The sequence below is a fragment of the Hemitrygon akajei genome, chromosome 6 (genome assembly GCF_048418815.1).
Source record: "Hemitrygon akajei chromosome 6, sHemAka1.3, whole genome shotgun sequence".
NCBI lineage: Eukaryota > Metazoa > Chordata > Chondrichthyes > Myliobatiformes > Dasyatidae > Hemitrygon > Hemitrygon akajei.
This window is the reverse complement of record NC_133129.1, coordinates 22,675,590-22,703,206: the sequence shown is the minus strand read 5'-3', so window position 1 is coordinate 22,703,206 and position 27,617 is coordinate 22,675,590. Positions and strand designations below refer to the sequence as shown.

At 43.5% G+C, this 27,617-nt stretch overlaps 1 protein-coding gene across 1 annotated transcript in view; it reads right to left on the bottom strand.

Moving 5' to 3' along the window:
- Positions 1 to 7,632: 7,632 nt before the first annotated feature.
- The window catches only part of ghra (growth hormone receptor a), a 169,470-nt gene continuing 149,485 nt past the window's right edge, over positions 7,633 to 27,617 (bottom strand). The window contains exons 12-13 of the mRNA XM_073047989.1: positions 25,160 to 25,229; positions 7,633 to 21,565 (exon numbers count right to left, since the gene is read on the bottom strand). Coding sequence (XP_072904090.1) covers positions 20,600 to 21,565; positions 25,160 to 25,229 — 1,036 coding nt within the window. The 3' untranslated portion in view covers positions 7,633 to 20,599. The remainder of the gene's footprint in view (positions 21,566 to 25,159; positions 25,230 to 27,617) is intronic.

The window sequence follows — 27,617 nt, the reverse complement described above, 5'->3', positions numbered from 1 at the left end:
GAACACACTTGAACACACCTAACAAACTCCACCCCATGTAAACTCCTTGCTCTAGGGAGGTGCCAATCAATATTGGGGAAATTAAAATCTCCCATCATGACAACCCTGTGGGGACTATTATCTAAATGGATAGAAGGTTCAAACATCAAAGGCACAGAGGGACTTAGGAGTCCTTGTGCAAGACCCCAGAAGGTTAATTCACAGGTTGAGTCTGTGGTAAAGAAGGCAAATGCAGTGTTGGCATTTATTTCAAGGTGAATAGAATATAAAAGCCAGGAGATAATGCTGAGCCTTTATAAGACATGGGTCAGGTTGCACTTCAAGTATTGTCAAGTTTTGAGTGCCACATCTCAGAAAGGATGTTCTGTCATTGGAGAGTCCAAAGGAGGTTCATGAGAATGATTCTTGGAATGAAGGGGTTAACATATGAGGAGCGATTGGCATTTTTGGGCCTGTACTCACTGAAAGTTAGAAGAATGCTGGAGATCTCAATGAAACCTACTGAATGTTGAAAGGACTAGTTAGGGCAGATATGGATGTTTCCTGTGGTGGGGGTATCCAGAACTAGAGGTCATAACATTAAAATCAAGGAGTGACCCTTCAGAACAGACGGAAGGAGGAATTATTTTTTTTAGCCAGAGAGTAATGAATCTGTGGAATGCAGTGGAGGCCAAGTCCATGGGTATATTTAAGGCGGAAGTTGATTGTTTTCTGATCAGTCAGGGCATCGAATGATATGACGAGAAGGCAGGTGTATGGCATTGAGTGGGATTTGGGATCAGCCGTGATGGAATGGCAGAGTGGACTCAATGGGCTGAATGGCCTAATTCTGCTCCTTTGATTTAATGTCTTATGGGTACTTGGAAAGATTAAGGACAGAACTGGACCACTCTCCTACACAGTGGAGATCTGATATCATCTCGAGGCGACACATGGATCAGTTGAGGTGAGCAGAAGGAAGCTGACACTTCATGCAGTCTCAGAGTCAACTCCTACAACCACCACGGAGAGGCCCCAGACCCTGAGGTTGTATCACAGCCGTAGGTTTCACCTGCCAAGCAGAGTGACCCCCCCAGGAGAGATGCTATCGCTCAAAAGTAAGAATTTTCCCATTTGCTTAAATCTTTGGGCCCAAAAGGGACAATTTAAAATTTAGTAAGCTATGGATGTCTGTATACAGTGGCTGTATAGTATACTGTGTCTATAGTTGAGATACATTCTCCATTGAGTTGGCGTTTATAGCTAAGCAGGGAGGAGTGTTGTGTATTTAATGTTTCAGTAATATTTGAATATATCCATACATTGATTAAGCATTCTTGTTTGTTTAAATAATTCATTAGAGGTTATATGTATAAACACATGAATTGCATGCGTCATCACACTACCATGTGATACCTGCATGCCTCGCTTTAAAGAAAGGACTAAGACTCACATTTTGGACACCTGTGTCTTTTGAATTAGTTTAATGTTTTGAAATCACAAGAACATAACAACCATTAGACTGGCAGTCAAGAACTAGTGGGTGCCATGGGGACCAGTGCTGGACACAATTATCTACAGCCTACGCTGACTGAGTGCACTGTAGCCAGACTCACTGCAGATACCAAGAGAGGTGGGTTAGCAAGAGGCATATACAAAGAGTTGGCAGAAAACTATCTGCAGGCAAGAAGCTGGCAGATGGAGCATAATATTGGGAATTGGAAGGTTATCCATACTGTAGGGAAGACTTAAAAACAATGTATGGTTTGTTCTGTTGAATGAGACAACAATGTTGCAGTACCAAAGAATGTGGGGATAGGAGAGAGTCAGAATGTGTGCATCAGAAAGGGAAAAGCTTAAAGATCAGTTTTATTTGACACATGGATATTGAAGCATTAAAGCATACAGTGAAATGCATCATTTGCATCAATGACCAACATGGTCTGAGGATTTGTTGGCTTGCAAGTGTTGGCACACTTTGCACCACCAACTTCATGTGCCAATAGCTCACTAACCCTAACCCATACGTCTTTGACATGTGGAGGAACCTCACGCAGTCATGGGGAGTACAGAGCTTGTACGTTCTTCACTGGGTGCTCCGGTTTCCTCCCACAGTCCAAAGACATACCAGTTAGTAGGTTAATTGGTCAATGTAAATTGTCCTCTGATTAGACTAGGATTAAATCAGGGGTTGCTGAGCAGCGTGATTTGAAGGACCAGTTCTGTGCTGTATCTCAGTAAATAAATAAAGCTAAATGTACAGGCTCCTTACAGTCGGCGGCAGGAATTGAACCCCAATCACTGGTGCTGTAAACCATTAGGCTAGCCACTATATTACCTGGTGTATTTTGTTGGCAGAGCAAGTATGGCAACACTTACAGGTTGACTCACCAGCACTATTTGAACTGCGCTGGGCATTGAAGCAAATGGCACATCTCACTTCATGTTTCGATGGGGTTATCACAAATAAGCTAGTCTTTATCTCCTACAACCTGTATTCTCTCCATTACTTCGGGATGGTGGCTGCAGAGTGAACCACCTGCATAATTCTGCAGAACACCTCACAGACCCATGCATTCTACCAGGGAGGGCCGCAGGCTTCCCACCGAGCCTGACATCTTGATCTTAATCACAGACTCTCATGTGCACTCCTTATCGAGCTGCCTCTTCCTTCTGTGATATCCCTCCAGAATGGGCCGAGGGACCATCAGGTAGGAACTCCTTCCTGAATGTGAAGCTCCATCGAAGCTGCCTGAGTACCTCCAGAACCCCACCACCCGGGGTGTGCCCTCACCTCAGCAAGGAGGCACAGGAGCCTGAAGACACACTCAATGTTTCAGGAGCAGCTTCTACTCTGCTGCCATCAGATTTCTGAATGGTCCATGAACACTACCTCACCATTTTACTCTCATTGTGCACTATTTATTTATTTATATTTTAAAACCCCACGTTTATTTATTTATTGGGATACAGCCTGGGATAAGCCCTTCTGACGTTTTAAGCTGCAGCCCAGCAATCCACCGATTGAACCCTATTCTAATCATGGGGCTATTTACATTAACCTTCCAACTGGTATGTCTTTGGGCTGTGGGAGGAAACATGGGTGGACAAACACCTTACATACAGACAGTGGCAGGAATTGAACCCGGGTCACTGGTACTGTAAAACATCATGTTAATCACTACGCTAATGTGACATCCTTGTTACTTGCAGTAACTTTTTTATGGCTTGCAATGTATTGCTGTCACAAAATAACAAATTCCTTGACATCTGTCAGTGATAATAAACCTGCGTCTGAAATCTTGGCACTGAGCAACATTTTTGCAGCAGCCGTAAGATGCTGAATACTTCTTGGAGCATCGAACGTTGAACACTACAGTACAGGCCCTTCAGCTCACCTTTTCACCCACTCTCAGATCAATCTAACCCTTCCCTCTCACATAGGGCTCCATTTCTCTATCATCCATGTGCATATCCTAATTTATTTCTGAAAATTTAATTCCAAATTTATTTGTGAAATTTGCTCACCTTATAATGACACCTCTCTGCTGGCTGTTAATGTTCATTTATTTCTCGTGCCACTAACGTTATGCTGCGCCTGTTGAAATGTCTTCTGAAAATCTAATACACCATATTGTTGGGTTCCACACTTAACATATTTAGCCATTACCGGTGCACCAGTCGTGAGTGGGAGAGCTGTGAGAGAGGAGGTGGCACACAGGTCCGGGAGCAAAGTTTAAGAGGGGAAAGCTTCATGGGAACTCGGCCATAAGCGGCGCACCAATCATGAGTTGGAGAGCTGGGAAGGTTCAGGCATAAAAGGAAGACACTGCCTAGTGGAGTGGTCTAAGACAGAGCGGTAGGGCTTTGGCTCATTTGGGCTTCGGCGGGGTACGTGGACTTCGTTTTTCCTTGCAATTTTTGAGGAGCTGGGTGGGGGTTTGGTGGGGGGGGGGGATTGTGGAGCATCTCTGAAGGGTCAGTACTTTGCTCTGGCAGTCAGATATGGGAATCCTGGGAATCTTCCTGTCTCCCAGATGGTCACATCTGTGCCGGGTGTACCGAGATGCAGCTTCTGGGAGACCATGGTAGGGAGGGATCCGGAGCTGCGGCTTGACAACCTGCAGCTTATTAGGGAAAGTGAGCAGGAGATAGATAGGAGCTACAGGGAGTTAGTCACCCCGAGGCTGCAGGAGTTAGACAAGAGGGTGACTGTCAGGGAAGGGAGGGAAGAGCTCAGATAGTAGAGAGCACCCCTGTGGCCATCCCCCTCAGTAATCATTATCGCATTTTGGATGCTGTTGTGGGGGGTGACCTGACAGAGGATGACCACAGTGATTGGGTCTCTAGCATTGAGCCTGGTTCCGCGGTGCAGGAGAGAGAGAGAGATGAAGAATGTGGTAGACATAGGGGATTCCATAGTGAGGGGAACAGACAGGAGGTTCTGTCAGCCTGATAGGGATACACGCATGGTGTGTTGTCTCCCAGGTGCCAGGGTACAGGATGTCTCGGATCAGGTGCATAGTATTCTGAAGTCTTGGTATACATTGGTACCAATGACATAGGTAGGAAAAAGGAGGAGGTCCTGAAGAGAGAATTCAGGGAGTTGGGTAAGAAGCTGAAAACCAGGACCTCCAGGGGTACTAATCTCAGGATTGCTGCCTGTGCAAGAACAGCATGATCAGGCATATTAATGTGTGGCTGAGAGACTGGTGTAGGGGGCAGGGCTCCAGGTTCCCGGAACTTTGGGGCTTCTGGGGGAGGTATGACCGGTACGAAAAGGGCGGGTTACACCTGAACCCAAAGGGGTCCGATATCCTAGCAGGCAGGTTTACTAGAGCTGTTAGGGAGGGTTTAAACTAATTAGACAGGGGGTGGGAACCAGAGTGATAGGGCTGAGGAAAGGGAAAACAGAAACAGATCAAAGATATCGTGCAACAGAGATGATAGGAAGGACAGGCAGGAGATGAGGCATAATCACCGCCAGTTGGATGATTTACAACAGAAAGCAATAAATACTGGACTGAGAGTGTTATATTTGAATGCACGTAGCATAAGAAATAAAATGGACGATCTTGAAATTCAGCTACAGATTGGCAAGTATGATGTTGTGGCCATCTCTGAAACTTGGCTAAAGGATGGCTGCCATTGGGAGCTGAACATCCAATGGTATACAGTGTATCAGAAAGATAGGTTAGTAGGCAGAGGGGGTGGTGTGGCCCTGTTTATAAGAAATAATATTAAATCGTTAGAAAGGGATGACATAGGATCAGAAAGTGTAGAGTCTCTATGGGTTGAGTTAAGAAATGGCAAGGGTAAAGGGACCCTAATGTCAGTTGCATTCAGGTCTCCAAACAGCAGCTGGCATGTGGATTACAAATTACAGCAGGAGGTAGAAAAGGTGTGTCAGAAGGGCAATGTTATGATAATCATTGGGGGTTTTAACATGAAAGTGAATTGGGAAGACCAGGCCTCAAAAGAGAGAATTTGTAGAATACCTAAGGGATGGCTTTTTGGAACAGCTTGTTATCGAGCCCACTAGGGGATTGGCTGTGCTGGATAGGGTGTTGTGCAATGATCTGGAGGTGACAAGAGTTTAAGGTTGAGGAACCCTTTGGTAACAGTGATCAGAATATGTTTGAGTTCACTATGAAATCTGAGAAGGAGCAACTAAATTCCAATGTGTCAGTATTTCAGGGGAATAAACGAAATTACAATAGCATTAACTGGCCAAAGTTGACTGGAAAGGGACACTAGCAGGAAGGACAGCAGAGCAGAAATGGCTGGAGTTTCTGTGAAAAATGAGGGAAGTGCAAGACAGATATATCCCAAATAAAAAGAAATTTTCGAATGGAAGAAGGTCACTTCCGTGGCTGATAAGTGAAGTCAGAGCCAAAGTAAAAGCAAAAGAGAGGGCATACAAGGAAGCCAAAGCTAGTGGGAAGATGGAGGATTAGGAAGCTTTTAAAAACTTGCAGAAGGAAACTAAGGAGGTCATTAGGAAGGAAAAGATGAATTATGAAAGGAAGCTTTTGACTAATATCAATGAAGATACTAAAAGTTTTTTTAAGTATATGAATGTTAAAAGAGTCGAGGGTAGATATTGGACCAATAGAAAATGATGCTGGAGATATTGTAATGAGAGATGCAGAGATGGCAGAGGAACTGAATGTGTGTTTTGCGTCAGTCTTCACAGTGCAAGACATCTGCAATATACTGGACGTTCAAGAGTGCCAGGGATGTGAAGTATGTGCAGTGAAAGTTACGACTGAGAAGGTGCTCAGGATGCTTAATGGTCTGAGGGTGGATAAGTCTTCTGGACCTGATGGAGTGCATCCTTGGGTTCTGAAGGAAGTAGCTGGAGAGATTGCGGAGGCATTAACAATGATCTTTCAAGAATCGATAGATTCTGACATTGTACCGGATGACTGGAAAATTGCAAATGTTACTCCGCTATTTAAAAAGGATGGAAGGCAGCAGAAAGGAAACTATAGACCTGTTAGTCTGACATCAGTGGTTGAGAAGTTGTTGGAATCGATAGTTAGGGATGAGATTACGGAGTACCTGGAAGCACATGACAAGACAGGCCAAAACCAGCATGGTTTCCTGAAAGGAAAATCCTGCCTGACTAACCTAAGAATTGGATCAGCCCGTGATTGAATTGCGGAGCCTACTTCTGCTCCTATCTCTTAGGGTTTTATTTCTAAAGAACTTTGACAGACCTGATTTCTCATTCATAAAACAATGCTCAATCTGCTCAGGTATTTAACCAGTACTTATCCTTGCAAGTGGAAGAAGTGCCACACCTGCCCATTCACCTCCATTCAAAGTCTGGAACCGTCCTTTCAGGTGAGGCAACACTTCACCTGTGAATCTGTTGGCTGGTTACTGTATCCGGTACCCCTGATGCAGCCTCCTGTTACATTGGAGAGACCTGATGTCGCTTTGTTGAGCACCTCCAATCCATCCACAAACGGCAGAGCTTCCCCGTGGCAAACCATTTTGATTCGGATTCCCATTCTGACATTTGTGGTCGATGACCTCCTGTTCAGCCATGATGAGGCCACTCTCAGCTTGAAGGAGCAACACCTCATATATCATCTGGCTAGCCTCAACCGGATGACATGAACATCAATTTCTCTTACTCCCTACCCTTTCTTCCATTTCCCACTCTATCTCCTCTCTTGCATTTCCTCGTCTTCTCACCTGCCTATCACCTCCCTCTGGTGCCCCTGCTCCTTCCCTTTCTCCCATGATTCACTCTCCTCTCCTGTCAGATTCCTTCCTCCTCACCTATCAATTCCCAGCTTCTTATTTCATCCTCCCTCCCCCACCCACCCGACTTCCCCTCTCACCTTCTAGCTTGTCTTCTTTCCACTCCCCTAACTTATTCTGGCTTCCTTTCCAGTCCTGATGAAGGGTCTCACTCCAAAACATTGACTGTTTATTCCACTCCCCTTCAATAGATGCTGCCTGACTTGCTGTGCAATTTTGTCTATTGCTCTGGATTTCCAGCATCTGCAGAATCTCTCATGTTTATCTATTTTCTACGGTAAATGTCCTCCTACTATGTACACATGTTTAATAATGGATTCAAGCATTTCTTTCTCAGTGACACCTCCCGTCAGAGTTGGATTACAAATGGCCCAGTCATTGTTTTTTGAGGTGAGTTTTAGTTTTTAATCAATAAATCAGAGCAATGCAATCAGTTTACAAAACCTGAAGCTATACATAGACAAAAGGCAAAGCACTTCTCAAAAATAGTACATGCAGTTTTTCTGGATTAAAAATAATATATAACCCAAAATGTACCTCACAAATGTTGATTTCTGTACTTTTGCACCTTTCAAAATTTAATACTTAAAATACAAATCTAGGGCAGAGAAAAAAATAATCTTCTAAGTTATTCCTTCTGAGCAGGTGATGCACTGACTGTTCAGCCAGGGTTAATTCCACCTCCAACTTCCAAAAATCAGATGTTGCCTTCTGCAAAGGCTTTAAATATTTCACTAGCACAGAGGAAGATGGAGGTGGTCAATGGACAAGGTGCATGGGGAAAGGCAGTTTACGGGGTAGGCAATGACAAAAGGTGGGGGGACACCTTGTGAGGCAGTACCATCTCTCACAGCTTTGGATAGTTGAGAAGGGACAGTGGTTCTTTGACGCCTGTCTCAGACTTTTCACATTGAAAGAACACTGTCGATGAGGCAAGTCCGTTCTATTTCTAAAATGGTTTGTGTTGTTGTTGCAGCACCAAGTTAACCAGAATCCAGACGGCAGGATCACAGGAACACAACCCCAGGGAGGCTGATGTTATTGTGTGAGGCTTAGAGATCTTCCGTACTTACTCATAACCCATCCCCTTAACTGTCTCAATGTGTTTTACTAATTTTAAAACATCAGTTAAATTCCTATCAGCTGTAATCAAATCTCAAGGAATTGTTTGATATAGGGCATGGCTTGAAGATGTTTTGGGGAAAGGGTTAAAATGATCTTGGAGCAGGTTATGGGGACAGCACAATATGGTGGGCTGAAGGGCCTTTACTGTTCTATGCTCCAAGCTATAATCGTCAAGCATCCAAACTCATTTTCTTTATAAAGGTGAAGGTTGTTAGTTCTGGTGATCAGCTAGTACAATGTTAATCACTTCCAATCATGGTTCCAAAATTATTTGTCATCACTCCGCCGAGCACAAAGTGTTTGTGCTGTGTTAAATCTCCAACCCTAGGAGCTTCACGTGTACTGGATTTAAGCCAGGGGACTAGTCTGACTACAGTGCTATTCACTGTAGGTCTGAATATTTTCTCCAGAGTGAACGAGTTGTGGACAAGTTGGTTAATGCCCTTGTGTAGCCCTATCAGATCCAGACTGATGCTTACATTCTGCAGGGCCTTAGACTGGGCCCACAAGGAATAGTTTGCTATAGAAAACATTAAACCAAAATATGATCCTGACTTAATTCATGTTGCATGAATATACTCACTGTAACTGAGGAATATATTTCTATTTTTAATCATTTTATCTACAAATGACAGCAAAGATTTCAAAAGTGTAATTTCATAAAGTGCTTTTAAGACGAAGTGAACATTCGCAGTATATACTCTTCACTGCTGGAGAAACGAGCACTTTCTGTTACTAGACAACAGAGGGATGTGGTTGGCCACTTTGACTTTGTATCTGCATTTTGTTAACTACAATCCAATGCAAGTTTAACTGTTGCTGGACTTAACAGTGGCGGCAGAATTCAGAGACACTCATAGTGGAAGGAAAGTCCGTGTTTAGGGTTCAGTTCTTGCATTAGGGATGTGGTGCAGTATTTCATATTTTGTTCCTGTAATGTACTGTATGCTTAATTGTCTTAGTCTGCTGAGCTTGAGTCAAAGAGCATTACAGCACTGAAACTAGACCGTACTATTAACCTGCCTACCTTGTCCTATCAGCCTGCACCCAGACCATAGCCTTACCATCCATGATTTATCCAAACTTCTCTTGTGTTGTAATCAAACCCACATCTATCACTTCTGCTAGCAGCTCATTCCACACTCTCACCACCCTGAGTGAAGAAGCTCCCCCTCATTTTCCCCTTAAATATTTCACCTTTCACCCTTAAGCTATGACCTCTAGTTTTAGTCTCAGTGGAGGAAGCCAACTTGCATTTACTCTATCAATACCCCTCATAATTTTGTATACCTCTGTCAAATCTCCCCTCATTCTCCTACACTCCAGGGAATAAAGTACTAACCTATTCAACCCTTCCCTATAACTCATGCCCTCAAGTCCTGGCAGCATCCTTGTAAATTTATTCGTTCTTGCTTTGGGTTTATGGGAAGAACAATGCTAATGGAAGTTATGAAGTGAGGTTAGTTCAGCCTGCCACCCTAGTAATCACCCTGGGACGGTGGGAATATGGAGACAATGTGTTGTCGTTAACAGGGAAAACTTATCCATCTTCACAAAGTATAACACTGAGAATGCATTCATTTAAATACATCTTTGTTTTTTGAAAATAATTAATGTGAAATGTTTTAAATTCTTGAAAGAGCTTGCTGCTGCACCAGTTAATATCATGCTGCCTTAGTGTGTACCTTTAGTATAGTTAATACATAATACTGCTGCGTAAAATCTGATTGAGCTGGCTGTATGAATGCAGTCAGCCATGAGCAGTTTAATCAGCGGGGTGAAGAGTGGCTTTGTCTGTTACTGTTAGGGTCACACGTTCATAGCAGCAAACTTCATATAAAATATTTGTTTAACCTTATTTATAACCTGAAAAACACTGTCAAAGTTGGAGGGTTATGGTACCCACACATAATGTAGAAATCGATTGCTTACTAATAATTTGGTTCATGTACTAAACAGAACCCAACTGGAGTAGCAGCCACAATACACCCTGTCCTATGCAGACAAGATTCAAGCTCTTTTATTGTCATTTCCAGTAGAGCAGTGTATACTCCACAACAGCAGAGATTGCCCCTTGCACTCGGTTATCCGTATGTTTGCTCATTTGCGTACAATGTTTTACATTTCATGGCAATATGTCTTCAGAATAAAACCTCCTCCCACTAACTCAGTGTACCAAGCCCGGACCCTTGAGAATTCTTTAGCCATTTGATTTTAAGAATGAATAACTGTGTGTTCTTGGGTGTGAGGATTTGAATACTCAGAGAGAACTCAAGACACCCAGCTTCTGTTCTGCTCAGAAATGTGAGTGTGTGTTGTGTGTGTGTGGGGGGGGGGGGGGGGGGGAGGTGGGGAGAGAGTAAAACGGGGAGTGGGCTGACCAGAGATGTTCTGCATTATTATACACACCTGTCCTCACTCAGATAAACCTCTCAAATGAAGATTATTTCATGGGATTGTTCATACCAAACCAGCTGTATCGAGGAAAGAGTTAGGAATCAACAATATTGGTGCATCTGGAGTCACATGAATTCCATCACAGGCGTTCCCAAGCTCAGTTGCAAAGGGAGGACGGTTGGTCATGGGGCTAGCAACCCCATCCTGTAAAAACCCAGAGCTACAGAAACATCAACAGGAGCTCCAAAGTCCTGATCCCTGGGAGAGGAAGGGTCTTTGTCTAGATGGGATACACATGGGGGAACTTGAAAGACTGCCCAGGACAGAGGACTGTGGGGAGTTGCTGTGCGTGGCCCAAGCCCCAGCAGGGGTGATGGCCATAAGTAATTAAGTGGAGTCACATGGGATTCAACCAGAATCCAAGTGTTTCACAGTTACCTGTGGGAACACAAGACATCACTCCACACAGTGAATCTGAATTTCTCATGTGCTGTGGTGGGATGTGTAGCAATGTTACCCTACCCTACTTCAGAAACTTGTTCCCACCCCACAATGACTTTTGTGGCCCCACAGCAACAGAATAAAATGCAATGTGGGTTTTATATTTTCTGTCAAATTTTGGAGCCCTCAGAAAGACCAGAAGATGGTCAGGTCACCTGATTATAGGAAAGGTGTGGAAGTTTTAGAGAAGGCGTAGAGGGAGATTGTCTGGATTGGAGAGTATGCCTGATGGGGATAGGCTGAGCAATTAGGGCTTTTCTATTTGGAGCAAAGGAGGACAAAAGGCCACTTGATAGAGGTGTACAAGATGATAAGTGGGCAGCCATAGACCTTTTTTCTCAGGGCAAAAGATGGTTAATACAAAGGAGCATAATATTAAGGTGACTGGAGAAAAGAATCGGGGGGATGTCTTTACGTAGAGTGGTGGGTGCATGGAATACACTGCTGGGGTGGTGGTAGACATTTAAGAGACCCTTAGATAGGCACGTGGATGAAGGGAAATTGGAGGGAAGGGTTAGATTGATCTTGGAGTAGGTTACTAGGTCGGCACAACATTGTAGGCCAAAGTGCCTGTACTGTGCTGTAGATTTCTATGTTGTATGTATATATCCAGTTCGTGTTAAATCAACCCACATTAAAGAAACTTCTATGACTCTTCTCCTGTGGTCCCAAACTGGAGACGCAGAATATATGGAGAGTGTTTGGAGAAGATTCACGAGAATGATTCCAGGAATGAAAGGGTTACTGTATGAGGAATGTCTGGCAGCTCTTGGGCTGTATTCCCTGGAGTTCAGGACAATGAGGGGGGATCTCATAAAAATATTCTGATTGTTAAAAGGCCTGAACAGATTAGATATGGCAAAGTTATTTCCCATTAAGGGGAGTCTAGGACAAGAGGGCACGACTTCAGGATTGAAGGACCCATTTAGAACAGAGGCGTGGAGAAATTACTTTAGTCAGAGGGTGGTAAATCTGTGGAATATGTTGCCATGAATGGCTGTGGAATCATGTCATTGGGTGCATTTAAGGCAGGGATAGATAGGTTTTTGATTAGCCCGGGCATCAAAGGGTATGGGGTGAAGGCAGGGGAGTGGGGATGACTAGAAGAATTGGATCAGCTCGTGACTGAATAGCGAAGCAGACTCAATGGGCCAGATGGCCTATTTCTGCTCCTATATGTTCTGGTCTTATAGAACAGTACAGCACAATACAGGCTTTTCGGCCCCTTTAACCCACTCTAAGATCAATCTGACTCTTCCCTCCCACGTAACCCTCCATTTTTCACTCATCCACATGTCAACTGAGTAATCATACAAATTCAATTAATGGTGTTGTTTTTATCTGAACTGAGGGAGAAAGAAACTTGCTGCCTGCTGCTCCCGTCATTGACATGAAACAGCTTGAGCATCTTGCTTACTTAAGCAGTAAACAGTACAGGGTCACACTGATGGCTGCAGACCCCTGTGTATGATTTGACCCTGTGGCCACCCAAACCATTTCCAACAAAGTGCCAACATTGGCTCCATACCATGGTTAGAGCAACACTATTACAGGCTGAGGCATTGGAGTTTGGAGTTCAATTCCAACGCCGTTTGTATGAAGTTTTCCCATGAAACTTTTTGGTTCTAACATTTTCTGTCATTCATTCTTTTTCAGTTTCATGGATGTCTGTGTAGAGTAAGAATTTCAAGTTGTATATTGTATACATTGTCTGATATAAAATTGAACTATTGAATGCATGGGTTTCCTCCGGGTGCTCCAGCTTCCTCCCACAGTCCAAAGGCCTATCAGTTAGTAAGATAATTGGTCACTGTAAATGGTCCTGAGATTAGGCTAGGATGAAATTGGTGGGTTGCTGAACGATGTGGCTCATTGGGCCGGAAGGGCCTGTTCCGTGCTGTATCTCTAAATAATTTTTTTTCTTAAAAAAATGCCAAGAAGTGGTGAGGAATACCTAGCAATTGCAAAGAGGGTGATGCCAAACTACAGCAAGATAGACAGGCTGGTGGACTGGGCAGCATGGGGAAGTGTGAAATGATCCACCTTGGTAGGAAGAAGAGGTCAATATAGAAACTGTTGTTCTAAAAGGGTTTGCAGGACTAGTGTGTCTGGAAAAATGAATACACATCACTGAAGGGTCAGGGCAGTTTATGAACGGGGTTAATAAGGCAACTATAACTTTGGCATAGACTAAAAATGCAAGGAAGGTATGTTCAGTCTTTAAAAAGCACTGCTCCAAGTTCTTCTGGAATATTGCCTTCAGTCTATTATTATTATCTTTGTTTGTAACTGTATGTTTTTCTGCTATCATAATTATATGTACAATATGCGTGCTGTGTCTGACTGTTGGCACCTTAGTCCCAGAGGAACACTGCTTCATTTTCCTGTATTCATGTGCATGGTTGAATGACGATTAAAGTTGAACTTGAGTCTGGTTATCTCATTGTAGAGAGGGTGAGAAGGCATTGGAGAGAGTCCAGAAAAGATTAGGAGATGAGACACAAGGATAGTTTGGAGGAGCTGACTCTGTTTTGAGAGCGGGATGAAGAGAGATCTGCGAAAATATATGAAGTGGTAAGGGGTGAACTGTTGGAGAGGTTGAGTAGTGGTCACAGGAATCATTGTCGAAGAGGTGAGAATCAAATGTGATATGAGGAGAGATGATTTTTCACAGCATGTGTTTGGAATCTGGAATGTATTGCCTCCAAATGTGGGGGAGACAGGTTCCACTGAGATCTTTGAGGGCACTGGACAAATATAAAGTGGAGGGAAATTTTCTAAGCTATGGAGAAAAGACGGGACGAGGTAGGGGTGGTGTGGAACTGGTGATTGCTCTGGAGGAGATAAGCTGTGATCATTCTATGATACGGATTGCTGCTTCTGAAATTACAAGTCTTTCAGAAAAACTGAGAAATGGCAGCATATGATTTAAGGAGGTTACAAGATCAGGTGCAAATCTCAGTTTATCCATAGATAGAAAAGCAAATATACCATCTTACAGATCAAGCTGGTTCCTCGAATGGGATAACTCCTGTAAGATCTTTATAGAGAGCCTGAAGTCAAAACAGCAGTGCTCAGATAGGTGGCATTTCCTTACAGAAAGAACAGCTTTTGATCTATTTATTCAGAGATACAGAGCAGAATAGGCCCTTGCCTACCACGCGAACCACCTATTTAACATTAGCCTTGTCACAGGACAGCTTACATTGACCAATTAACCTACTAACTCATAGGTCTTTGGACTGTGGGAAGGAACCCACGTGCGCACAGGAAGGACATACAAACTTCTTTACAGGCGTTGCCAGAATTGAACTCCGAACTTTGACACCGAGCTGTATAGCATAGTGCTTACTGCCACACTTACCGTGGTGTCATTGGTGTGCTGGACTAAAGGGACCACCAACACCAGTCCCACTGTAAACTATGTTGGAGGAACATCGTTCTTTACTGAAGCAATTTTTAAAAGAACCATTATTTTATAATTGACTTTTATATTTGTTCAGTTTCCAGCAACAATCGTCCAACCTTGCGGTGGCTACATCGAGCCTTTAGCTTGGTTGTGACCCTTAGGATGACAATATTGCACTGAGAATGGGAAGCAAGTTAATGGAGACAAGTTAAGGTGAAGTGAATGCAGAACAAGGATAATGCAGAGGCTGTTTGAATCTCCTCCCCCAGATTTACCCTCCCCTGTCTGCAGAGTAAGGTGGTTTACAGGAGTATGTCTCATAGAATTCCTTGAAAGTGGTGCACATGTAGATAGGGTCGTAAAGAAAGCTTTTGACATATTAGCCTTCATAAATCAAATTATTGAGCACAGAAGGTGGGATGTTACGTTGAAGTTGTAAGACATTGGTGAGATCTAATCTGGGGTATTGTGTGTAGTTTTCATCACTTACCTACAGGAAATATGTAAATAAGATTGAAAGAATACGGGGAAAATTTACAAGGATGTTGCCGGGACTTGACCTGAGTTGATAGGGAGCATAGGAGAATGAGGGGAGATTTGCTAGAGGTATACAAAATTATGAGGGGTAAATGCAAGCAGGCTTTTTCCACTAGAAGTCATAGGCTAAGGGTGAAAGGGGAATATCTTCACTCCAAGGGTGGTGAGAGTGTGGAATGAGCTGCCTGTGCAAGTGATGGATGCTGGATCCATTTCAACATTTCAGTGAAATTTTGAGGGGTACATGCATGGGAGGGGTATATTGGGCTATGGTCTGGGTGTAGGTTAATGGGACAGGGCAGATTAATAGTTCAGAATGTAGTAGATGTGCCAAAGGGCCTGTTTCTGCGCTGTAGTGTTCTGTTCTAGAAATGTACACCCACTATTGAACAGTCCCCTAATATGATAAGACAAACTTTTGAACTATCCTACCTCATTATGGTCTGCCAGAGCTGTCCTTTCCGAGACACTATCTGCACTCTGCGCTTGTTTTACCTTGTACTCCGTCACTACATCGTCGTAATGAATTGAAAAGACTCATTTTTCACTGTACCTCGGCACACGTGACAATAAAAAGCCCATTTACTGATTTGGTTTAAACTTCGTTGGATTCACATTTTATCCAGGGAGGTAATGATGCTACAGCATCACTTGTTTTTTTTTAAATTAATAAAATATAGAACAATAGCAAGGCACCATTACAGTCCCTGAGTGAGGCCTGGTGTCAGCCAGAGATTTCAAGAGCTTATCTGCCCTTCAGCTATTCAGTCAGCAACTCAACGCACTTGTCTGAAACAGCTGGAAAGTTAATCAAGTACTGACTAACATATAACCAGTTTATAAATGGGATTAAGGAAGCTAGTGCAATGCAATTGCTAATAGGCCTGTGACAGGGTTGGGGAGAACAAGCCGACTAGATGGATCCAATGGCCTCTTCACACATTTTCTACTGAGGCCAGGTGAGAATGGAATTAGATGTCATGGGTTAAGGATGAAATATTTAAGGGGAACAACTTCTTCACTGAGGATGGTGAGAGTGTAGAACAAGCTGCCAGCAGAAGTGGTGGCTGTGGGTTTGATTTCAACATTTGAGAAGTTTGGACAGGGACATACTGTAGATTGGAGGGGTATGGAGGGCTAAAGTCCAGATGTAGGTTGATGGCACTAGGCAGATTAATGGTTTGGCACGGATTAGAGGGGCCAAAGCGCCTGTTTCTATGACTCGAAGTATATTTTGTACACCAGGACTTTATTTCCCAGAACATAGGAGATTGAAGTGTGACCTGACAGAGGCACATAAAGTGGTAAGGAGCAGAGACAGTGTGAAAGCACACAGCATTTTTACCCAGGGAGGTGCACAGGTTTAAAGGGGCAAGAGATTTAAAGGGGACACCATGGCACTTCTTCACACAAAAGGTGGTGTGAATTTGGAATGAACTGCCAGAAATAGTTCTTGAGGCATACAATACTAGCAACTTTTAAAAGCTTTCTCGGTAAGTACACGGGTAGGAGAGGTTTAGAGGGCTATAGGCCAAACTCAGGCAGTTGGGACAAGCTCACTGGACAAGACAGTCTGCATGGAATTTGTGGCTCCCGATTGTGGGGTGGTGTTGAAGGTTGAATCAATGACTGCATCCTGGAACAAACATGTAATACAACTGGATGGATGGGGCCTATGACAGCATTACTGGGACAGGGTGGGCTGTAGGTGAATGGCTTTGTGAAGTTTGAAGGATAACTCTACACTCGTTGGCAAGTGGAACTCAGGAGCTCCTACAGACAGAATATTTCCTCGTGTATCTTACTGAGAAAGCAGAAGCAGCACCACACCTTGGGGAAGAGCTAGGGGTGGAAATTGGTGAGGAATGTTCTCACAGTGACTGTAGCTCTTACTACATGCTTAAATCTACTAAAGGAAATCGGAGAAATATACAATTGTACTGTTGATGGCTTAAAGTCTTGTGTATGACAAGGATTGAACAGCATTTACATAGAGGAAACAGACTTAATGTTTTAGGCCAACAACTGGAGCCTTCTTGATACCAGGGTCGACCATGGATGTTGCGTCCAAGCTGGGTGGAAACACATGCTCGGGCAGTACGATATGGAGAGCAAGCTGTTGCCCACGTAGCACGCTTCTCCTCTCCATACAGCTGGCAGAAGTTGCCAGTCACCATTGAACTCAATATAGGACAGCCTTAAGAAATCCAACTCTGGATTTTTTTCTGACTTTACTCCAAAGCCTTCCCCATGAGTGGGTCTAGATGCAAGGCAGCAGAGGTTTGAGATCAGTGTTTTCCTTATCCTAAATGAGCTAACCTCAGCTGATGAGCCCCATCTGCTGTTGACAAACAGCTCTGTATCCTCTTTAGCCACAGGCAAGGGTCATGGAGCAATACAGATTGAATACAGGCCCTTCGGCCCACCCAGTCAAAGCCAACCACAGTGTGGCCTTACGTAGTCCCAATTTCTTGAGGTCAGCCCATATCCCTCCATGTACCTGCCTCAACCTGGCACCTCGTTTCATTTAGACACCACCCTCTGTGTGAAGTGTTGCCCCTCACCCTAAACCTATGCCCCTAGAAACCACACATGGAGTATAAAGTGCAGTTCTGGTCACCTCAGGATGTAGAGAAGGTGAAGAAAATATTCATATGGATGCTACTGGTACAGGAGGGCTTGCTTTGGAGGATTGATTCCCTTCGAGCAAAAGAGGCTGATGGGTAACTTTATAGAATATGAGGAGCACAGTCAGGACAGACAGTCAGAGTAACAGTCACAGTCCTTCTGCCAGGGCAGCGAATCTAAAGCTAGATCTATGGTGAGAGGAGAGAATGAAATGGGATCTGAGGTTTAAGTGGGTGGTATGTATATGGAACCAGCTGTCTGAGGAAATGGTAAAGCCAGCTACAATAACTACAATTTTTATTTTATTTATTTAGAGACACTGCACGGAACAGGCCCTTCCGGTCCAACGAGCCCACACCGCCCAGCAACCCACCGATTTAACCCTAGCTTAATGACAGGACAATTTACAGTGACCAATTAACCTTCTAACCAGTACTTCTTTAGACTATATGAGGAAACTGGAGAACTTGGAGGAAACCCACGTGCTTATGGGAAGGACGTACAAACTTCTTAAAGATGGAGTTGGAATTGGACTCTGAACTCCGATGCCTGAACTGTACTTGTGTTAGGCTAAAGGCTACACTACCATGGTGCCCCATTTAAAAGACACTTGGACAGGAGAGGTTTAGGGATATGGGACTAGTATTGGTAGGGATCTTGGACAGTATGGATCAGCTGGCCATAGGGCCTGTTTTCATGCTATGTAATTCTATGAAGCTATGGAATATTTGGTTGAAAGTATATTCTGAATTTATAAAGGCATATCTGAGCAATACTATTTTCACAGTTTAGTAATAGGATCAAATTTCTTATTTGCAAAGAGTTGGATTTTTTAATTGTAATGCATTCAGCTCGCAGGGTGAGAGAGCCACTGCACAGCGTTCCATCATTAACTCTAATCCCACAGCCCACAACTTTGTACTGGAGTTTGTTCAACTATTTAAACAGTCCAACATACTCAACGTGGGGTTAATGGACAGAACTCTTACTAGCTAAGTTAATATCAAGAAGTCAATTGAAGACCTGTTTCTGATTGCTTTACCTGAATCACATGATTCATGATTCAGGTGGAAGGAGTTTATCCATGGGACACCATGACACTGTCATGGTTAGTGCGGCACTATTACGGTTTGGGGTGTTGGGAGTTTGGGGTTCCATCCCGGTACCCTCAGTAAAGGGGTTTGTAAGTCCTCCAGGTAGAAAATGTGCGTTTCCTCTGGGTGATCTGGTTTCCTCCCACAGTCTAAAAGTATACCATTTCATAGGTTAATTAGTCATTGTGATTAGACTAGGGTTATTCGGGGATTGGTACGCTGGAAGGATTTATTCTCTCCAGATAAACTGCCCTGTTATTCTCTGTGAATGGTGACAGAGGTTCATGGCTGATGTAAGAGAGGGTTTTCACTTAAAACAACACACACAAAGTGCTGGAGGAACTCAGCAAGTCAGGCAGCGTCTATGGAGGGATTAAAGATAAAGATCTAAAGAGGAGCCTTATTTGTCACATGTACATAGAAAATACAGTGAAATACGACGTTTGCATCAAATCAAATCAGTGAGGATGTGCTGGGGCAGCCCACAAGTGTTGCCATGCTTCAGGCGACAATGCAGCATGCTCACAACTCAATACCTTTAACCGTTTGTCTTTGGAATGTAGGAGGAAATGGGAGCAGCTGGAAGAAATCCAGCTGGTTACAGGGAGGGTGTACATCAGCGGAGCAGGAATTGAACATTGATCTGTAAAGTGTTGCGCTAACTGCTATGGTGCCGTGCCGTGCTGTGCCGCACTGCCCCATCTATGGAAGGGAGCAATTGAGTTCCTCCAGCATCATCTGTGTGTTTCCTCTGGATTTCCAGCATGTGCAGAATCTCTTGTGTATATGGTTTCCATCTAAAAGAAGTTTCAACAGATTGCTTTGGGCCTTGATTGTCTGGAGGACTGAGATTTTAAGTTAACAGATAAGTCCACACTGAGATGTTTCAGAATTGAACTGCTGTAACAACTGAAGCCCACCTCAGCATGGCTCTTACTTCCACAGCCATTTGAGACAAAGCAGAGTGAAAACTTTGTAGAGTGTATTTGCTCGGAGAGTTCTCCTTTTAAAAAGCTAAGTGACCTCTATCGGGAGGGGGACTAATGTTTTAGTTCCTTTATTAGCAATATTGACTTTGATCCTGAGATCCATTTTAAGGTAAAGCTTAGGTTAGGTATTCCTGCCAATTGTCCATCTAAAGTGAGCGGAGGTGTAATGAGGACTGTCACAAACGCAGGGATGAGCTGGGGACTCGACCAAGTTCAGAGTGAGAATTCATCACAAAGCAAAGGGGGATTTGCACTGTACTCCTGCCTCCCAGTTCAGTTCCACTGATTATAGGGGGTTGATGTTTGAGGGATGCAAGATTGCACCTATCCTTGATCCCCAAATTCTTCTGGAACTTTTACAGTCCATTTGCAGCAGGTATTTCCAAGAATTAGAAAAATGGCTTACTGAGAAACAGTATTCCCAGTCCAATTGGCAGAGAACTTTCTTCCAGCTTCTTTATATGGGAACTGTTTTGGCTTTATAAAAATACAGTCTTTTCTCACTAACAAATATAGCTGACATTTAAAAATAATTCATATTCTTGATTTATCAGTTATAATATTTCTTAATGGTGGTACCGTTGTGTATTTTTTTTGCGAGCTAATACTTCCATGTTATTATACAGAGTTTATCAGACCACTCTTGTAACAGTGCAGTGAACTAACTAGGGGATGACACTGCCAAGTTGTTCAGGCATCAGATACCCAGCAGGGGTAGGCTGGCTCTTGCTAGGCAGCACATTTGGGTTCAACAATAGGCTCTGCTGAGAGTCCACCATGTGTATCGAGGTATAGTCTGGCACAGGTAACTTTGGCTGCCTGGTGCTTTCTGTTTCTTTACAAGACCCGACCGCGGTACTTGCGAGGCTCTCTGTGGTAAAGTAGTTGCTTTGATTCAGGTTTTTCTCTGTGCCTGATAGGTTCTCTTTGCTCGTACTGCTGGCACAGAACTGCTTCATGTCGCCTTCTGAGGTGTAGGCACTGTCTGGGTGCATGCCTTTCTGATCTGCCTTTGGAACAGCTGAGGTTTCTTTGGTTGGCACTACCTCTGCTTTGTTCTGCTGCCCTGGGGAAAGGAGGACACCGCCTGCAGGCGTGATGTCGCTTACCTGTGCGTAAAAGTCCATTTTCCCAAAGGAGCTCTGGGTGCTGAGCTGGCTATGAACAGGTGGATGAGTGAACTCAGTTTTGGTAGAGGCTGTCATATCCTGTTGCACTTGGCTACAGTCACATTCCTCATCGCTTGCCTGTGGGCTCTTTTGATTAACTACACCCGATGTGCCCACAGGAATTCCTGTAGCGTCCTTCATGTCTTCTTTTTCATCACTGGCTTTCAGCTGAAAGCTGGTTAATTCGTTGGCATTTGGCCTACAGCCAGCACCTTCTGCTTCAGAAACATCTGGCTCATAACAACTGTCACGGCCAGAATCGTCATCCTTGGCGTTCAGGCAATTGTCAGTCTTGGGGTGGGCAGTCCCCAGGAGTCGGTCCGTATCCAACACCTCGGTCTTTTCATCCACATCATCAAAGTCAATGTCAATGAATTCGATCCAGGGATCATCGATATACACTTCAGACTTGTAGCTCAGGTGGTTTGCAAAGATTGAGTTCACTTCGTCCATTTTACCTTTCTGTAACAAAAATATCAAATGTTGACAAGGAGTTAAAGGAGAATCATTAGCATCAAGATACTTTGAAGAGTTTGCAGAAAATGGTGGAAATACACAGGACAAATTAATCTTTAGAATAGATGCTTTTTGGAACTGGAATTGGAATTTGTTTATTATTTTCACAAATACAGTGAAAAACTTGTCTTGCAAACTGCAAACAGATCAAATCATTACACAGTGCATTGAGGTAAAACAAGGTAAAACAATAACAATGCAGAATGAAGTGTAACAGCTACAGAGAAAAATGCAGACAATAAGGTGTAAGGTTGTAACAAGATACTGTTGATTGTGAAGTCAAGAGAACATCTTATTGTACTAAAGACCAATCAATAGTCTTATAAAAGCAGGGTAGTGCTGACCTTAAGCCTGGTGGTATGTGTTTCCCAGCTTTTGTATTTCCTGTCCAACAGGAGAGGGTCCAGGGTAGGAGGGGTCTTTAATTATGCTGCCTGTTTTCCTGAGGCAGCGGGAAGATAATTGCTGTGGAATGAATTAATGTCTCCTTTCCACTATCAAGTGTCAATGAATCCATTAAAATCAGTCCCAAAATGCTGTTGTACAATAAGTTGGCATATTTGACTCTAGGCTGTATGTTATTCTGCATTGTTATTGTTTTACCTTGTTCTACCTCAGTGTTATGATTTGATCTGTATGAACAGTATGCAAGTCAGGCTTTTCACTGGAGGAGGTACAGGAGCCTGAAGACACACTCTCAATGATTCAGGAACATCTTCTTCCCCTCCAGTTTTTGAATGCACAAAGAATTCGTGTACACTACCTCACTATTTTTTTTGTTATTTCATTCTCTTTTTGTACTACATATTTTAACCAGAAGTGGGGATGTTTTCTGATGATCCCTTTGTAACTCCTCAGCCAATGAAGCTGTACACACCCTAACCCAGACAACACTCAGGCTGGGCTCCTAACTTACAAGTAACATTCAAGCCTCAAAAGTGACAGCAATGGCCCTCTCCTGGAGGATCTAACCACCTTCCTTTGATGAACACATGCCAGCAGCTATACTTCATTGGGAATTGAGGAGATTTAGTATGTCATCAAAGATTATTACAAATGTATACATGGCAAGCATTCTGACTGGTTGCATCACTGCCTGGTATCGGCAGAATTGAAAAAAGCTGCAGAAAGTTGCAAACTCGGCCAGCTCCATCATGGGCACGAGCCTCCCCAGCATCAAGGACACCTTCAAGAGGTGGTGCCTCAAAAAAGGCGGCATCCATTATTGAGACCCCTTTCACCCGGGAGATGCCCTCTTCTCATTGTTACCATTAGGGAGAGATACAGGAGCCTGAAGACACACACTCAATGTTTTAGGAACAGCTTCTTCCCCTCTGCTATCAGATTTCTGAATGGTCCCTGAACCCATGAACACTATTTTGTTATTCTTTATTTTACATAATATATTTTAGAATTTAGACATTTTTACGTCTTTGTACTGTAGTGCTGCCTCAAAAACACAAATATCATGACATATTCTAGCTGCTTTACCATAGCATTGGAGAGGGATAGGAACAGACAAGTTAGGGAAACATTTAATTGGAGTAAGGGGAAATATGAGATTATCAGGCATGAACTTGGAAGCATAAATTGGAAACGGATGTTCTTGGGGAAATGTACGGAAGAAATGTGGCAAATGTTCAGGGGATATTTGCATGGGGTTCTGAGTAGGTAAGTTCCAATGAGACAGGGAAAGGATGGTAGGGTACAGGAACCGTGGTCTACAAAGGCTGTTGTAAGTCTAGTCAAGAAGAAAAGAAGAGATTATGAAAGGTTCAAAAAAACTAAGTAATGATAGGACTCTAGAAGATTATAAGGCTAGCAGGAAGAAGCTCAAGAATGAAATTTGGAGAACCAGAAGGGGCCATGAGAAGGCATTGGCTGACAGGATTAAGGAAAACCCCCAAGGCATTCTACAAGTACATGAAGAGCAAGAGGATAAGACATGAGAGAATAGAACCAATCAAGTGTGACAGGGGAAAAGTGTGTATGGAACCAGAAGAAATAGCGGAGGTACTTAATGAATACTTTGCTTCAGTATTCACTACGGAAAAGGATCTTGGCGATTGTAGGGATGACTTGCGGTGGACTGAAAAGCTTGAGAATGTAGATATTAAGGAAGAGGATGTGCTGGAGCTTTTGGAAAGCATCAAGTTGGATAAGTCACTGGGACTGGACGGGATGTACCCCAGGCTACTGTGGGAAGCAAGGGAGGAGATTGCTGAGCCTCTAGCAATGATCTTTGCATCATCAATGAGGATAGGAGAGGTTCCAGAGTATTGGAGAGTTGCAGATGTTGTTTCCTTATTCAAGAATGGGAGTAGGGATAGCCCAGAAAATTATAGGCCAGTGAGTCTACTTCAGTGGTTAGCAAGTTGATGGAGAAGATCCTGAGAGGCAGGATTTATGAACATTTGGAGAGATATAATATGATTAGGAATATTCAGCATGGCTTTGTCAAGGGTAGGTCATGCCTTACAAGCTTAATTGAATTTTTTGAGGATGTGACTAAACCCATTGATGAAGGAAGAGCAGTAGATGTAGTGTATATGGATTTCAGCAAGGCATTTGATAAGGTACCCCATGCAAGGCTTACTGAGACATTAAGGAGGCATGGGATCCAAGGGGACATTTCTTTGTGGATCCAGAGCTAGCTTACCCACAGAAGGCAAAGAGTATGGATAGTCAGAGGCTTTTCCCCATGGCTGAAATGGCAAGCATGAGAGGGCATAGTTTTAAGGTGCTTGGAAGTAGGTACAGAGGAAATGTTGGGGTAAATTTTTTACGCAGAGAGTGATGAGTGCGTGGAATGGGCTGCCGGCAGTGGTGGAGGAGGTGGAAATGATAGGGTCTTTTAAGAGACTCCTGGATGGCTACATGGAGCTTAGAAAAATAGAGGGCTATGGGTAAAGCCTTGGTAGTTCTAAGGGAGGGACATGTTCGGCACAGCTTTGTGGGCCGAACGCCGTGTATTGTGCTGTATGTTTTCTATGTTTCTATATAAATCAGCGATAATAAACCTAATTCTAATCTATGTAACTCTGTTTCTTTGTGAGAGTTCCACAATGTTCTGATGCACCAGCCTAGCTCTTGACCAACAATAATATCTGAATGTCACAGTGCCATTGTGGAAAAGGCTTACCCAGTGCAGTCACCCCCAGGCTATTCTGAAAACACCTCCCAAATTGCACCTTCCACCCTAACAAAGAAATACACTGCTTATCCTGGATCCTGGGATTCCCAGTCCAATAGTACTTCAGTGGTTTAAGAAAGGAGTTCATCCCAAACTACTTAAGTGCAGGTAGAAATGGGCATCAAGGACATTTTCAAAAAGCAGTGCCTCAAAAAGGTGTGATCCATCATGAAGGACCCTCATCACCCAGGTGTTTACAGCTTTTGTTTATTATATCATATTGCAATGTACTGTGGCACAAAACATTTCATGACAGATGTCAGTGATATTAAATCTGATCCTCATTCCGATTCAGGTTTTAGGCTTGTCCTTTGTTTACAGAAATGACATACAAAGATTCCAATTACCTTGAGAAGATCTGAATCAATTCCTTTGATTTTGGGCACAGGCACAGGAGGCAGAAAGAACAGCTTCAATCTGAAAAGCAGTATATTAGGATGTTAGATCCCTATTAAAATACATCATCATCATCATTATGTGCTGTGTTGTATGATGTAAATGATCACGGTCTTTGACCATGATTGTTCTTGGCAAATTTTTCCGCAGAAGTGGTTTGCTTTTGGCTTCTTCTGGGCAGTGTCTTTAAAAGATGGGTGAGCCCAGCATTATAAGACCACTGCCCTCTTGCTATCTCCTGGTTGTCAGCCATTCCTCTATCCATGCCAGTATCTTTCCTGTAATGCCATGGGATTTTATCTTGTTAAGCAGCCTCATATGTGGCACCTTATCAAATGCCTTCTGAAAATCCAAGTAAGTGACATCCACTGCCTTTCCCTTGTCCATTCAGCTTGTTACTTACTTGAAGAACTCTAACAGATTTTATAGAAACCATGCTGCTCATTCAACCATCTACCACCTGCTCCCATGGCTTCGATCCCTGACAGGGGGTCTAAGCAGGTGCTATACCTTGCCCAAGGGCGACCTGCAGGCTGGCAGAGGGAAGAGTGGTGAATCTGTGGAAATCATTGCCACTGTGGATACCAACTCATTGTGTATATTTAAGGCAGAGGTTGATAAATTCTTGATTAGTCAGCACATAAAGGGATACGAAGAGAAGGCAGCAGATTGGGGCTGAGAGGAAAACTGGATCAGCCATGATGTAATCGCAGAGCAGACTTGATGGCCAAATGGCCGAATTCTGCTCCTAGATGTTATGGTAGATCTTAGATGGATGAATTTCTTAGACAATCCTCTAATATCAAGTGTGATAACAGGTAAAGCTGCAAAAGAATGGAAGGTAGCTAATATTTTAGTTAATTTGGTTAAAAAAATGGTTCTGTATTAGATAATTCATAAAGGGTAGCAAGAACAGGCCGGTGAGCCTAACTTAAGTCTTAGGGAAATTACTGAAGGGAATTCTGAGGGAAAAGGATCTACCATCACTTGGGTAGTCAAGGCCTGAATAAAAATAGTCAACGTGGTTTTCATGCACTTTGGTAGTAGAAGTAAATGTGCAGGCTATTTTCTAAACTGGGAGAAATTCCAAAACTCTGAGATGCAAAGTGGCTTGGGAGTCCTTGTGCAGAACATCCTGAAGGTTAACTTGAGGGTTCAGTCGGTGGTGAGGAAGGCAAATGCAATGTTAGCATTCATTTCAAGAGGTCTAGAATACAAGAGCAGGGATGTCATAGAACATAGAATAGTACAGCACATTACAGGCCCTTCGGCCCACAATGTCATGCTGACCCTCAAACCCTGCCTCACATATAACCCCCCACCTTAAATTCCTCCATATACCTGTCTAGTAGTCTCTTAAACTTCACTAGTGTGTCTGCCTCCACCACTGACTCAGGCAGTGCATTCCACGCACCAACCACTCTCTGAGTGAAAAACCTTCCTCTAATATCCCCCTTGAACTTCCCTCCCCTTACCTTAAAGCCATGTCCTCTTGTACTGAGCAGTGGTGCCCTGGGGAAGAGGCGCTGGCTGTCCACTCTGTCTATTCCTCTTAATATCTTGTACAACTCTATCATGTCTCCTCTCATCCTCCTCTCCAAAGAGTAAAGCCCTAGCTCCCTTAATCTCTGATCATAATCCATACTCTCTAAACCAGGCAGCATCCTGGTAAATCTCCTCTGTATCCTTTCCAATGCTTCCACATCCTTCTTATACTGAGGCGACCAGAAATGGACACAGTACTCCAGGTGTGGCCTAACTAGAGTTTTATAGAGCTGCATCATTACATCGCGTTTCTTAAACTCTATCCCTCGACTTATGAAAGCTAACACCCCATAAGCTTTCTTAACTACCCTATCTACCTGTGAGGCCACTTTCAAGGATCTGTGGACATGTACCCCCAGATCCCTCTGCTCCTCCACACGACCAAGTATCCTGCCATTTACTTTGTACTCTGCCTTGGAGTTTGTCCTTCTAAAGTGTACCACCTCACACTTCTCTGGGTTGAACTCCATCTGCCACTTCTCAGCCCACTTCTACATCCTATCAATGTCTCTCTGCAATCTTCGACAATCCTCTACACTATCTACACCACCACCAACCTTTGTGTCGCCTGCAAACTTGCCAACCCACCCTTCTACACCAACATCCAGGTCGTTAATAAAAATCACAAAAAGTAGAGGTCCCAGAACAGATCCTTGTGGGACACCACTAGTCACAAGCCTCCAATCTGAATGTACTCCCTCCACCACAACCCTCTGCCTTCTGCAAGCAAGCCAATTCTCAATCCACCTGGCCAAATTTCCCTGGATCCCATGCCTTCTGACTTTCTGAATAAGCCTACTGTGTGGAACCTTGTCAAATGCCTTACTAAAATCCATGTAGATCACATCCACTGCACTACCCTCA